The 14900-nt window shown below is 51.3% G+C and overlaps 2 protein-coding genes across 2 annotated transcripts; both read right to left on the bottom strand.

The window, feature by feature from the left end:
- Positions 1-2126: 2126 nt before the first annotated feature.
- Positions 2127-5388, bottom strand: HOXD10 (homeobox D10; the record flags this gene model as incomplete). Its single annotated transcript, XM_080670152.1, has 2 exons — positions 2127-3082; positions 4434-5388. 2 exons carry the CDS (start codon positions 5386-5388, stop codon positions 2805-2807), a joined length of 1233 nt encoding a protein of 410 aa, XP_080526278.1. The 3' UTR covers positions 2127-2804.
- A 7457-nt stretch (positions 5389-12845) lies between these two features.
- HOXD11 (homeobox D11) lies at positions 12846-14598 on the bottom strand (the record flags this gene model as incomplete). The annotated part of the gene is made up of 2 exons (XM_080668242.1): positions 12846-13081; positions 13821-14598. The coding sequence occupies 2 exons, from the start codon at positions 14596-14598 to the stop codon at positions 12846-12848; spliced, it is 1014 nt and encodes a 337-aa protein (XP_080524368.1).
- Between the last annotated feature and the right edge of the window lie 302 nt (positions 14599-14900).

The following is a 14900-nucleotide window of genomic DNA, read 5'->3' on the forward strand; positions in this document are numbered from 1 at the left end:
TAAAACGGACGGATGGAGCAGCTCGGAGGGGCCCCCTCCCCCTACCACACTCACACACGCCCGTGCAGCCACCTACACCCCCAACGGGAGGCTGAGCACACGCCGCGGCCGGATGGGTGAGCTGGGGTGGCCCACGGGCTGGGCGCGACGGCTTCTGTCTGCCCTCAGAAGGGCTGGCAGGAAGGCGAGTCGGACCCGCGGCCAGTTGCGGCCCGGGTGCCTTGTCTTCTCCAGGGCTGCTGCAAATGCCCTGGAAGAGAACACGCCATAGGGCAGAACCCAAATCTTAGCGCGAGACCCGCTCCCGCCCGCCGCCCGACCTAGAGGCCAGGGAGCTGCATCTCCCAAGGCAGGGCGTCTCCGCGTGGCTCCCACTTAGAGGCCTCCAAGTGGATGCCGGAGATGTCTTTAAAAGGGCCTGGTCCTTGGGCCACTCTCGTCCGATTTTTTTTTTTCTTTTCTTCCAGAGGTAAGGCTGGGCAGCCTTGAATCTGAGGGTAATGCCCATTGTCACTCCCAAATCCATGGTACAAAGCCTCTGAAGCCTGGCTGGGAGCTGAGACAAAAGCAGCTGGGTTCAAGCGGTGGACGATGTATTCCTTGCTCTACACGTTGCCCAGCGCACCCTGGGAAGGCTCTCAGCCCACCTTGAGCCCCGGAAAGGAAGCGGGTAAATGGCTTATGGCCTGATTGTCTTTGCCAATGGCTTTCTGATTTTGTTCCAGAGGAGCTGCCTTTGCCTGTAGCACGGGTTTTCCTCCCAGACATGGCCCCCTGTCAACAACTATGGTGCTCCCCACATCGTGGAAGAAACGGAAAAGTTAAAATTGCCCTCCTCCTGCCCAGCCAATGGAGGTATGGGGCAAATTGATTCCAGTGTTCCTAACCTGGCATTCATTCAGACCCACTCTCTCCCACCCCTAGGAAATAGCTCCCTTAAAAGGGTTCTGTCTTAGAACTGGGGAAGGTTCTTGGTTTTGAGAAGGAAGTTTAAAAAGACTCCCTGGGTGAGGGCTCTAACTCTTAGAGCCCCTAAAAAGTTGTTTTTAGGGGAAAAAAGGACAGGGATGAAGAGAACATGTTTTGTGGAGCTGCTTGAAGCTGTTGGAGACCCTTTGAAACTGCAGCACAACCTGGGGTAACGGATTCTCTGTCAGCAATTCTCCCCAAGGCCTCTCTTTCCTTCTCCCTGGCAGAAATAGATTAAGTCCGGACTCTCTTGGGCTACAGATCCTCCAGTATATATACTGGTGAAAGCTGGGGCTTTTCAAACCATGACGGTAGCTGGAACATTGGACTTCATGGGAAGTCATGTTCATTTGCAAATTCTCCTTCAGTCATCCTTTGTACATTTTCTTATCTCCCAGATACAGTGGCTCCAACTAGCATTTTGTAATTAAATAGAGGGAGAATGGGGGGGGGAATATATCTTCCTTTAAAAAAATTTTCATGTGGACCACTAAAAGATAATGACTGAGCATAAAATCCTTCCACAAGGAAACGAGGACAAAGTGGATGGGAAAACTCACCCATCCTCTGCTTCGCTGTGGCCTGGCTGTCTTGTGCTTGGGATGGGGGTGAGAATGAGGGAATGGGGTGGGGGGCAGAATTGGATCCAAAGCAATGCTAAGCTGCTGCTTGTCCTTGCAATGGAGGCCCCCTGGCTTCCAGGTGGGCAAGACTGGTTTCAACCCAGCCCCTGAGGATGGCATGCCAGCCAAAAATTGCCAAAACCCACTGAAAGCATTAAAAATGACACAACCAAAACCAAAGAGAAATACACATAAGTGGGGAGTTTGAGGAAAAAGCAGCTTGGGCACAAGCTTACTTACCAGGCTTGAGCTAGAGGGAAACTGAGAATTCAATTCAATTAATGGGGGGCTAGGGAGAAAAGATTTCCCTTCTTCCCAACTATGGAAATAACACTCACCCCCATACACACACACTGCCAAATTTCAGGACCCTACCTAGGCCTCCTCCAGCTTCTCTCTCACATCCTTTTCCTCCTCTCTATCCCCCCAAACTTCCCCAAACAAGCAGATTAACAGAAAGATAATCTCACCAAAGGCTTTCATTTCCACGGTAACAAATTTTCATTTTAGAAAGCAGAGGGAGCAAACTTGTTTCCAGAATTTATTGCATTATACATGCGACCAGAACATGCACAGAATGGACAGGTTGCTGTTAAACTCTACCAAACCACAGATGCACCACAAGGGAAAGGCTACAAGGCATAAGTCATCAATATTCCATCTCACCAAGGACAATTGCTAAATTCATTTGTGGAAAGATACATTGTAATGTGCTTTTTAGTCCCCCTCCCCCCAAAGCTTGTGAATTTTCTTAATCTTTTTTAAATATATATGTAATTTAAGTACTTTTAAGTACTGATGTATTCAAAACGCCATGGGCTCATGGACTAACCACACACAGACCTTTTGTGTTAGGAAAAACATGAAAAAGTCACATTGCTGGATAGATGAATGGATTGATCAATGCTCTACAGTTCCAATAAGTTAAGACCCAAATGAAAATGCGCAGTAATAGTTACCCTGCATTACGATGAACAAAATAATAAATTACACGTGCTAGTTTTTAATATATATATATGTATATATATACTCATAGGGATTACAGATCACTTGCAGCACGAACAGAATAACCCCAAAGTCACATTCTAGCAGGAAAACAAAACAAAAAACAAAGAGCAAAGAAGGTTTTGTTTCCGCCTTCCCAGTCTTCCAGCACTGGGCCCTGGAATTCGGTGCCCCCTCTCTGATCCTGGCCTCCCACGGGCCTCGGACCTAGGAGAAGGTGAGGTTGGCGGTCAGTTCTCGGATCCGGTTCTCTCGGCTCATCTTCTTGAGTTTCATTCGGCGGTTTTGAAACCAAATCTTGACCTGCCTGTCGGTGAGGTTAACGCTCTTACTGATCTCTAGGCGGCGCTCGCGGGTGAGGTACATATTGAACAAGAACTCTTTTTCTAATTCCAGCGTTTGGTGCTTAGTGTAAGGGCACCTCTTCTTTCTGCCACTCTTTGCAGTGAGCCAATTGCTGGTTGGAGTATCAGACTTGATTTCCTCTAACAAAATTAAAGGGAGAAGAAGAAAAAAAATCAAGAATTTTTTTTTTATTTTTTTTTTGGTCTCCAGTCTGTTCAAATGTACCCTTGGCCATGACCCTGCAGGCAGCCAGGTCGCTTTGGGAAATACTGGTATTAAACATTACCCACATGAGGTGCGCCTTAGAAGGGATTAGTAAATGATACCAGATTAGTTTAAATGCCCCAAATGATAAGATGGGCGGGGACCTGGCCTTCTGTGTCAGGGTTCTCTCTCAGCTTTCTGACCTGTACCAAACATTAGTATAATAGTAAACTTTCAGGGTCTCCCCAGCAATATTCTAAGTGGTCAGTTCCTAACAGGGCTGGAGTGAAAGAAGCAAGCCACAGCCTGGACAAGGCTACCAACCCCACTGCTGCCTGAGGTCTCCAAGTCTGCCACTTCTTCCCCACTTTCCCTAGGCAGGTGGGGAGCCACACAGCCAGGTCGATAGGTGCCCATTTTCCTTTAAAACATAACTGAGTACACCTTCTCCACCCTGCCTGGGCATTCAGAATTTCCTGAACTCTCATGCCTTCTCGCCCCCACACAAAAGCATTGCCCAGAAATGTAGCTCCTTAATGTGGTCCACCTTTAGGCTCTGGAAGAGAGGCTCAGGGGCAGGGTTCCTTCTCCAAAAAAAAAACACCCCAGAGTCCCTGGCTCTTTGCCCTAGCCCAGCCCTAAGGCTGGCTCTGCCGGGTTGGCCAAGCAGATTCTATTCTCCCCCCCTTCCGCCTTTGCCCCCTTTGCAAATGAATTGCAAAGCTCGAGGCACTTTCCCCAGACAAAGCCAAGGTTACCTAGCCCCGCAGAGGCAAAGAGCCCTTTTTTCCCCCCCCGCTCAAGCACCAAACAACCAAGCCATCTTGTTCCCCTGGCCGCCCCCAAGCTCGCAGGATGCGGGGTGCATACACTTAAACACGAACACAGTGTCTTGGACCACCTTAAAATCATAACTGGGTCAAAGTTGGGGCTGCAAATCTGAGCAAGAGAAAGGAGGTTCTGGGGCTGTGTTTATGAGCTGCAGGTCATTTGCGCTCTTTTGTTGCATTTCAGATCTAGCTCAGGAAAAATAAACCCAGCAAGCCCTTCCTCTGGCCAGACGCCATCAGCGTGGGGCCAGGACTAGCCAGGAGGTCCAGGGCAGCGGGGGAGAAGCAGGGATGATCTGGGGACTGAGAATGCCCCCTCTAAAAGCTGGGAGGAGCAGCACCGGCCAATCGGCCCGCCTGAGCCGCCAGGGCCCTGCGCTGGGCACCCAGGTGCTCCCTCTTTGCCGGGTTCCCGGGCTGCGCGCCCCGCTGGGGTGGCAACCCTGCTCATACCGACCTTTGCTCTCCTTCTCCTGCACTTCGGGACTGGACACGGAGACCTCAGCCAAGCAGCTCCTTTCTTCCGGAAGGCCACCCTTGGCCTCAGGGCTCTCCACCTGGGAGACTTTGGTGGGCTCCTGGCCGCTTGCAGGCTCGTTCATCTTCTTTTCCATCTGCAGCTGGGCGGCCGAAAGCTGTGGCTTGGCCGCGCCGCGAGGGTTGAGCTGGAGCATGACTGTGGAGCTGCCTTCGGGGCTGTTATTGTACTCTTGGGTTTTCCCGGTGGCGTAGGTCTGACTCAGTCTAAAATATCCAGGGACAGGAACCTCGGGGTTCTCAACGGGACAGGACTCAGGGACCAGCCTCTGGTACGAAGGGACCTCGGCAGAAATGAGTTTGTTGCGCTTATCAGAATACATGCAGCAATTGGATTCTTCCTTAATGTTGGTGGTGAAGGAGCAAGTGGGGACTTGCTGTGTAACAGGTTGCTCTATTCGACAAGATCTGTTCGGGTCTGTCCAACTGTCTACTTGAGGTATATAAGGATGCACATTCATACCCATATTTTGGTGGTTCACTTCTCTTTTGGCCAGAGACGGGAGCAGTCCACAGGTTTGCATTCCATAGGTCCCCATGTCTGCGCTAGGTGGTGGCATGTACATGCTGGCGCTGCTCGAATAAAAACTGTCACTCCTGCAGGCACTGATCAAGGAATCTACTAAAAAAGTATTAGCAGCAGGAGAGCTGTTGGGAAAGGACATTTTGGGGAGGAATTTGAAGAAGAGAGATTGTGTCCTTTGTAGGCTGACATCTCTAGGAAAACATTCCCCGTGTAATTGTGGATGCCTCTGCCGACCACATGACAACCAAGCCAATGAGATTTGAAAATGGCCTTGAGCCGCAGCCTCCTCGCAGGTCACGTGTTCCAGAGCCAGGCCGGCCGGCCGCGTAAGCACGGACAACAGCGACATCTACTATGCGCCAGAGATAGTGCGCGCTGGAGACAACCGGCCCAGCGCTCTCCGCTGCCCGCCAGCCTACCCGCCTCGGCTCGGCCCGCCCGCCCCATTTACGTCCCCCACTCCGGCCTCTGGGCCACGAAGGCGGAAGGAAAGGCTCCGCCGGAGGGGCCTCGGGAGGACACGCGCGGGGAGGGAAGCCGGAGCGTCGTGGCGCCAGCACATAGAAGCATTCCACGCACACACCCAGGCAGAACGCTCCCGTGAGGGCCGGGGCCCGGGCGGGGGTGGGGGCCCAGGCTGGTTAATTTTGTCCCCGGGCAGCCTGGGAAGGTGAGTCGATTCCCTGGGGCCTGAGACATTCCACCCTAGGAGTCCACAGGAAAGATCTCCCGCGCAAAGACGCGGCCAAGGTATCCTGGGGCGCAGAGGCAAGAGGCCACGTAGCCGGCCCCTGAGGCTGAGGACCGCTCGGTCCCAGCGCTGCCCTCTCCTTCGGCCTGCCCGCCCGGGCTCCAGGTTCCTCCGCCGAGCCGTTTGCTTTCCGAAGAACCACACCCCGACCTTTAGGGCTGGTGCTGGGAGCTTTCAAACCGAAGACAATCCCTCGCCGCAGTTCGTTATCCGCGAAAGCGTTCCCATCGGGAGAACTAAACCGATGTTTCCCTCCCCACACACCCTGATGATAGAGGGCAAAGAGGAAGAAAGAAAATAATTTTTTCAAAGAAAGAGGAAAACTCTCGCCCTCAGACTCTAGAAGTTTTAGAAAACTGACTGGGCCAAACAGGAGAGAGAGAGAGAGATGCAAAGGTGTCATTTGGTTCTTCTGCAAAGAAAAATGTTTTCCTTTTATGGATTTTGTAAAAGCATTGGTTTCTGACAAGTGCAAGGTACAAAAGGTTGTGGAATTTATTAATACATATTAAGAAGAATCAGGGCGATCAATAAAATTCTCATCTACATTCTTGGGCTACTTGGTAATTTTCTTGCTTCTGAAGGTTTTTAAAGAGTTATACCCGCTGTTGCCACACACGGGAAGATATTTTATTAACAAATCAATCGAGACTTTGTAAAGGATAAGATTAATAGTTAGGATTTAGCATAATGGCGTTCGCTTTATGAATTATTGAAAATTATACTATTGATTTTTCCCCTTCGGTACTAACCAAGAAGGTCAATTTTTGTTTTAACACAAATTGTCAAATATTAAAAGCTATACTTTTGTCAGAAGTCAAGTTTTATAATTTTGGACAATTCCTCCAATTATTTGACATGGTTTTGCTTGGGTAAGAGGAGGGAGAGAAAGGGAGGTGGGGTAAGAACCTTAGTCCTCTGTTTCCTTTGTGAGGGAAAGTTCTATAAAGAGGATTTGGTCTGGGCTTGTGGTTGAACTCATTAAAGAACACCACCATCACCGCCATGGAAACTCAGAGTTTTATGAGAAACTTCTCCAACAACTTCCTCTCTCCTTCTCTAGTTGTAGGCGGGTGAGCAACACTATGGAGGCTCCGGCCTCCGGGCAGTAGCGGGGAGCTTTAACCTTGATTTCTTCCCAAAGGCTTGCCCTGGCCAGGCCAGGTCGCTGGAGCTGTCCTCTGGCTTCCGGATCCCCTTCACTGCATCCGAGAGAAGAAAAGGGCCCCTAGCTCTGACGGTGAACCAGTTCTCTATCCCGAAGACATCCGTGTTTTCTTCTCCCCGCATTGCCCTGTTATGGGCTGGCCTTGGATTTCAGGCCCAGAGACTGAACTTGTGGGCAATTTGGGTTTCCATCTCAGCAGAACAGTTCTTTGGAGCCTGATGCTAAATAAAGCACATCAGCATTCTGGGGGACCCACTTGCCCACTTGCTCCTTCAAGGAAACCTTTTTCAACAAAGCCTTTGTCAGCCCCTCCCCAAAAGGAATGTCCCCTGGCCTGGTGGAAAAACAGGGGTTGGACATTATTTTCAGCCTTGGGACGGCTTCGCCTGTCCCCTCGAATTGCCCTCGCCCAAACAATAACCCCTTTTAAAAAACTCTGCGGTGGCAATGAGACAGACCTTTTAAACCTTTAAGCAGCTGTTCAAATACAACATCATTGTCAGGTTAAAAGCCTAGAGCCTCTCACTGCTCAGACTGCAGGATACCCTGCCAGGGAAGCCGGAGGGTTAAACATTACATTACCTTTTCACAGGGTTGTCTGATTTTAAGCATGGGGGGGTGGGGAGGGGAGAGGATGAGGAAGGCAGAAAAAAAACACTCCAACTTTTTGCTATAGTCTGCTAAGGTCCTATTCCAAGCTAACAGCCACTGATCAGCACACTGAAAATTGCTTTCTTCAAAGGCGGAGATTATCATCCCAGACACGGCAAAACGTGCCCAGGGCTGGACAAAATGCCCGCTACATGCACTCTCGGCAGGCGCCCTGACGCCAGCCTGGCGCTCCAACACTGTCCCTTTCCATCTCGGCCAGGAACTTGGCTGTCCAATTCTCCCTATCCCACGCAGAAGGCAAGACTGTTCAATCTAACTGGGAATCAAATGCCCTTTCATAATATTTGTTTACACATGAAAAAAACAGCCAAGCTAAAGAACAGCGATTCCTCATGGAGCGTAGCCTACCAGGGCAGGCAGAATCTGCCTTCCGTTTGAGAGCCTTTCTGTTTCAGCTCCCGGTGGCTTGGAGTTCAAAGTCACCCCCACATTGGATTTGGTTTTAAATAAATCTTCTTCACTCACAGAAATAAAAAATGTATCAGATATAATTTTGAATTACCACAAAATTTGATTTTATTATTTTTCAAATTTCTGCCTTCAGACCAGCTCCTGGAGGCCAGAGACTGCCAATATTTCAAAGAGATTTTATCATAAAAATCAAGCAAGGTAGTTTTAATACGAGAGAATCATCTGGGCAGAGGAGGATGGAAAGTTTGTCTAAGACCCTAAGGCTGAGATGAAGCAAATGGAATGAAAAGGCAGTGGCTTTCAAGGCCAGCCTTTATTTTGCTTACGAGTATTTAATGTAGCCGCATTGCCACTGTTCTCGATCATCTTTAGGTCAGTGGGAGCAGTTACCATTAATAATAAATCAATATAGCACCATAAAGGAGATGAATATCCACGTTTCTACCAAAACATCCTTCTCCCTGGCACAGCTCTTTCCCGAGGAAAATTAAAAGGGTCGCTTTGTCAAGAAATTAGCATTTGTAATCAAGAAATGGTTTGCATCTGTGCTCTCTTGTCACTGGGAAGAAGAGCAGGGGCCCTGGGCCTGAGTGAACTTGGGGGCCCCTAGGTTTGCCCTGAAGTTTGGGCCCTGGGTGGCCTCAGGGCTGTGCCACCCTTTGGGTGCAGAGTAGATGGAGACAAATTTAAAAGGCTGCTTCCTTAAGGCGCCCCTCAGGGGTTGTGCTGTGCACCTCCCAACCAATGTGAAAAGAAATCAAGGGAGCAAATGGGGAGGTTGGGGAAGCCACCACCAAGTGGATGAGGGGTCTATGAAAACAGGTAAAAGGGCCCTGGGCCAGGGAGCCTCTTACCCTTGCAGACACAAAAGATTCCTTATTTAGCGCATTTTCCCTCCACTTCAAGATCTGAAACCCCAGAGACTCAAGACACATGACCAGGCTCCAGGAGCCCCGTAACCCTGACCGATCAGGAGAGGTCAGGTCCACAGCCCTCAGAAGTTCTGATCCAATCCCCTGGCCTTTTCCAAGTCCATCTTGGGAGCTACCAGGAGGGAAGGAATTGCAAACCGATGAGCATCCGTGATCTTAGGGAAGGCTGCCGGCCAAGGCCCAGGCCATCCCTCCACAAAGCCATATGCACCCCCGCCCCCAGTCACTTAAAGAAGAACACAATGACATTTGGGAGGGGAGTTCTCACCCCAAGTGAACTGAGGCCCCAGGCTAGGCCCTGGGAAATGTCGCTTCAAAATATCTAAGCTGGACCCACAGTCTGACAGGCTGGAGCCAGGGTGTCCGCAGGGAACACCCATGCCTCTGGCTGGCGCCTCGTGAGGTGCTCATGGTGCCCCAGCCACCCTGGAGCCACTAATGCCAGCTCCAGGGGTGGACCCAGGGCCTTTGGTCCAGGGTCTGGAGGGAGACGACCGAGACAGCGGAGCCCGCACTAATTCCGGGATTTCATGAGCTTCACAATGAACTTCGAGGAAGAAGGGACAGTTACCCATCCTTAGAAACACACGTCCTAGAGAACTCTCTTTTGGAACCTCCCTTTAGGCCCAAGGCTGGTAACACAGACCCTCCCCAACGTCAGGGACTTTACAAAAGGTGCGTGGCAGAGAACGGCAGGAGGCACGAAAATCAAATTCTGTGCTCAAGGCCCGCAGGCGGCTTGGAAGGGTGACCAGGAGTCTGTCAAAGGCAAAGCCCGTTTGCTTCCAACGCGTTACCCATTCCACGCCGCCTAGGAGTATAAATGTTAACCAGGACAGTCTGCCGCTTCCCGCAGCCGCATCAGCCTAGCCTCGCCCGGGCGCCCCAACTCACAGTCCTGCTGGTGCCTCCGGTTGCTACCCCATAGACCCTGAAGCTAGGCTCGACCTGGGGGACAGGGGGACTTTCCTCGCCCAGAACCCAGAACGACCCCCCTCCTTAGTTCCGACGGGTCCCATTTTTTCTGGGACCACACTCAGCTACTTTGCTGGCGCCCCATCTGTCTTAAACAAAAGCCTTTTAACCATCTCAGGGGTTCGGAGAGCGCTCAAGACGGATACGGTTTTTGGGAAGGGGTGGTCCTATCCTCATATTGCTCTCTGCACACAAACTAACAGGAATATTGATTTCCCCTGATTTAATTAACTCGCAGTGGCATGACCTATTTCGAAATGCACAATATTAGTCTTTTCAAAATCTCTACTAGACTCCGCCAGGTTATAACAAGGTACTCCTTGAGACATCTTTATCTTTAAAGAGATGGCTATTTTCAGAAATAGGGGCAGTTCCTTTTTTTCTGTCTTTATACAACTTCCAACATCTCATAGCTACTTAGGACAAACAAACAGCAAACGAATGCCTTAGTGGCCGCCTGTTTCTAACGGGGCTGAGATTGCCTATTAGAATCCAGTAATGGACAGACAAGGTACCGCGGCCTCTCCGCCAACCGCGGCTTCTGGAACGTGAGCACGCCCCCGTGTGGCTCTCCAAGGCCATACAAATGGAAAATGCTGTTTCTTGCCTAAGGTGGTGGACGTACAAGCTTGCTACATTTAGCCGCAATAAAAAAAAAAAAGGAAAAAAAAAAAGATAGATGGAGGGAGAAAGAAATAAACCAGTTTTAAGCTCCTGGAACGATCATACTAATACTACTAGGGCACTGACATTTTAACGCACACCCATAATTCCAAACAAAGGAATCCCTTTCCAAACGAAATTACTCAACTGTAGACTTTGTTTCTATTGCATCTTTCACCAAAGGTTGTAGGACGCTTTTGAAAACAATATATTTTCTTTTGTTCCATGTCATAGAAAGTGCAATAATTTATTTGACAAGGTGACAATTTTTAAAATATATAACGAAGGTGTAAGTCTAAATAGAACTTCCTTTTCCAAATGCCTGCGTTTAAAAGCGAGGTTCATTATTAGAGCAAAGGGACAGCTATCTATGACTCCCCTCAAAACCCCCACCGTTGTGTAGCTGTATTAGAAACATGCTGGTAGACATTTTAATCTAACTAGTGTGTTTTTTTAAAGTCAGTTGCTATTGAATTACGCAAATGCTTGAAGGAAAATTAAGATTATTGATCCTGAAATTAGGAATTTGCTTAGATTTATGGTGAGCCTCCATATGATTCTGTGTGGTCATAAATGTGTGTGGGGATCTGGATGTGTGAGCATGTGTGTGAGAGTGGGTGGCGGATGAATATCACAGAAGAACCTTAAGGCGCCTAATTATTCAGAAAGGTTAAAGGTGATGACCTTGACATTTTGGAAGTTCAAAGGCGTACACTTATGCACTTATGTTTTTCCTTGCCCCCTAAAGCTTTGGCAATTAAAAATTTTTTTGCATTTGGAAATGCATGCTTCCTCAGAAGAGGCATGTGGTGCTGTATATCTTATGGATTTTTTTTTTTTTTTTTTTTTACTTTGGGCTTATGAGAGGTTAAAAGTCACAAGATTCACTTTACTCTTTTCAGAGAAAGAGAAGCTTTTCTCACTCCTCCAGTTTATTGCACATTGCGGAAATCTCTTTTTGGCCCACCAGAAGGTGTATAATATAACCCAATTAAGCTGTTTAGAACTTTGGCTTTTATGGTGTTGTCTAGACAGTTCAAGGTTTTGTAAACAGCTTGGCCTGGTCCTGCAACATAAAGTGCAGTACACCCCCCGCCCCAACACACATTCTTTAACTTGAAGCGATAAATGTGGAGAAAACTGGATCTGCAGCTCTGGGCCCTATTTTAGGAAGGTGGCTTATCTTCCCTGTTCCAAACCCGCTGTGACACCAGCAAGCGCCTTGAGACCTCTCTGCCCACTCCGCCCACTTATAATTTCCTTTCTGCAAACTTTCCCCCCCCCCCCACACAAAGTGTTCTAATATTGGTTTCTTCTTTTAAGGGGCCTTGTATCCTTGACACTTTGTTAAGAGTGACTTTGGATTTTCTAACCAGTTTTTTTTAATGTTTTTTTTTGTTTTATTTGTTTGTGTCCCCCCCACCCCCAAATTCCAAGTTCACTAGACTAAGGTGGAGGGAGTGTTGCTACTTCCGTTCCTGCTGCCCCAGCTCATCCTCTGGAGAAGTCAGCACCAGGATCACATCCTTAATTCAGAAAGTCATCCCTAAAATGATTTCAAAAACCATTGCCGAGTACCAGTGGGAGGTGGGGGGGGGGGAGGACAACTCTTATTTTAACGGAATTAAAAAGCATTTCACTTGAATTTCAGTTGCATGGGGGAGAAGATTTTGGCCACTAAAATATCCTAACCAGACACTAAAATTATTCAAAGAGGAAAATCCATACAGTGTATTGAAGCTGTAACCTCCATTTTACTAGAAACCATTTATTCACACAAAAGACAGTGACTCGTGCCTTGATCCGACAAACCAAAGGTACATTTCCCAGAGTTTAAATAATCTGCGTTCACCAAGGGGGAAGGACAGGGTCCCTTAAACTCAGAACAAAAACAAGTGCCTTGCAGCCCAGGCCTAACTCTACAGATCCCACAGCGTCCGCACCGGGACCTGGAGAGAGAGAGGGTAAACAACAGCACACTGGCGGTAAAATTGTAAAGGGACGTTTGCATTACCATTTTCCCCATATTAGGATCCATTCGGCCAAGTCCCCGGCCTCGTCCGCAGGCAGCAGTGGTCGCTGGGAGGTCCCGAGTTGACCGTGGGAAGGAATGGTGGAGTTCCACAGAGAAGAGGCGTCATTAAACCCAAGGACATTGGGCCTACCGAAAGCAGGCTGGTGGGGAGGAGGGTGAGTGAGTGGGGCTTGGGGTAGAGGGGTGCTTCCTGGAGCTCTCAAAATAAGGGATTTCCAGTGAAATACTGCAGACGGTCTCTGTTCAGTTTCTTTTCCTTCATCCTGCGATTCTGGAACCAGATTTTGACTTGCCGGTCAGTGAGGTTGAGCATCCGAGAGAGCTGGAGTCTTTTCTCTTTGTTTATGTACACGTTAAAGAAAAACTCGCGTTCCAGTTCGCGGATCTGGTACTTGGTGTAGGGACAGCGCTTTTTCCGGGACCGCTGGGGGGCTACTGCAAGGCAAAGAGACCAAGGGGTGAGAGAGGCCGCCGCCTGCCAACCTCCGCCCACCCTCCCGCCCAGGCCTTCGCGAGGGCCAGGCCTCGGCCCTGTGGGGACGTCCCCTGCGGCTGCTGAAAGGCCCTGCCTTCGTCGCGGGGGATGATATATGGGCGGGCACAGGAGAGAGTGCGGGAGAGGACGTGTGTTCACACCCTGACACACATACTGCCTGGCACCGAGGTGGGGAAGCAGGGCTCCAGGCAGGCTCTGCGCTGGAACCCGAAGGGGGAGAAACGCGAGCGCGCCGGGTATCTGCTTGACTCCAGCCAGCAGCGCGCTTCAGCCAGAGGCTTGGATAAAGTCCAGTTCAAGGATCAACACCCCCACCCACCACCACCACCACCACCTAAACACAGGAGGCGCGAGTGTCCACACTCACAAATTGGCTTGAAATTTCCCCTCCTTCACGCCTCCCTCCATGGTCTCTAGCACATACACACCCCAAACTGGGAACAAGCTCTCTGCAGCGATTAATGTCCTCCTCCAAGTCTACCTTAAGCCCACCTAAATTGGTTTCCTATCGTAAACACGCTTTACAACGGCCCGGGAAATCTTATAGGATGTATAAACCTCTTCGAACGCTTATAAAGTAGCACATAAAACGGCGCAAGCAGAGGGAGGCCCCCGCGCCCCCCCCCCCGCGCCCGCGGCCCCCGGGGCCCAGCCGCCCACCCCGCGCCCCGTGCCTACCTGTGCCGCCGCTCTTCTCAGCCCCCGCCTCCCCCGGGGGTCCCTCGCCGTCACCCCCGCTGCCTTCTGCCGCCCCCTTCGGCTCCGAGGCGGGGGTTGCCTTGGCGCAGGGACTGCCCCCACCGCCACCGGTCCCCGTCTTGGGGTCGCCCTTATCGGCAGCGCCCTCGGGCTGCGGGGGCGCGGGCGGCGGAGGGGGCTGCGGCCCGGAGAACGGGGGGCCGGGCGCGGCCTCGTAGAACTGGTCAAAGCCCTGCGGCAGGATGCCGTTGCGGCCCACGGCGCTGTAGAAGTTGGAAGCGGCGCCCGCAGGGCCGTGTGGCGGCCCCGGCGCGGCACACACCGGCTCCGGCGCCTTGAAGAGCACGTCCGGTCGGCGCCCCGCGGGCGGGAGCAGCTCGCGTTGCATGGCCGCCTCCTCGGCCGCCGCCGCTGCCGCTGCCGCCGCCGCCGCCGCCGCGTAGTAGGGAGCGTAGCCCCCTGCGCTGCTGCTGCCGCCCCCGCCGGGGCCACCCCCTCCGCCGGCCCCCGCGCCACTGCCGCCGCCGCCACGGTACGGCCACTTGGCGCGCTCTAGGCCGTAGTCGCGGAAGGCCACCTCGCGCACGGGCTGGACGTGCGGCGCCAGGTTGGAAGAGTAAGGAAAAGTCATCTGGCAGGACGATGGTTGCGACAGGAACGACGGCTTGCTAGCGAAGTCCGACGGGGCCACATAGTAGGCGCAGCCGGGCAGGTACATACTAGCTGCGCTCGGGCCGCACTCGTCAAAGTCGTTCATGGCTCCGCGGCGTGCGCGCCGGCGAGCCCTGGGCCGCTCCCCGCGCCGCCAACCTGAGCCATTGATTGCACAAGAGGCTTGGGCCAGGATCAACTAAGCAAAAATCCCCACCGGGCGCTGACGTGCAATTCATCTTGATTGATTCTGGTGGTAATTATGTCACGTGACGCCATGGAGAGAAATGTCCTTATATCTATATCAGCGCTCGCCAACACGCCCCGGGACGGCTCCTGGCGCCGAGACACGCGCGTTGGGGGCGGATCGACCTCCCTCTCCAGCCAGATCTCCTTGGGCGCCCCCGA

This window comes from Plecotus auritus (genome assembly GCF_963455305.1).
Source record: "Plecotus auritus genome assembly, chromosome: 5".
NCBI lineage: Eukaryota > Metazoa > Chordata > Mammalia > Chiroptera > Vespertilionidae > Plecotus > Plecotus auritus.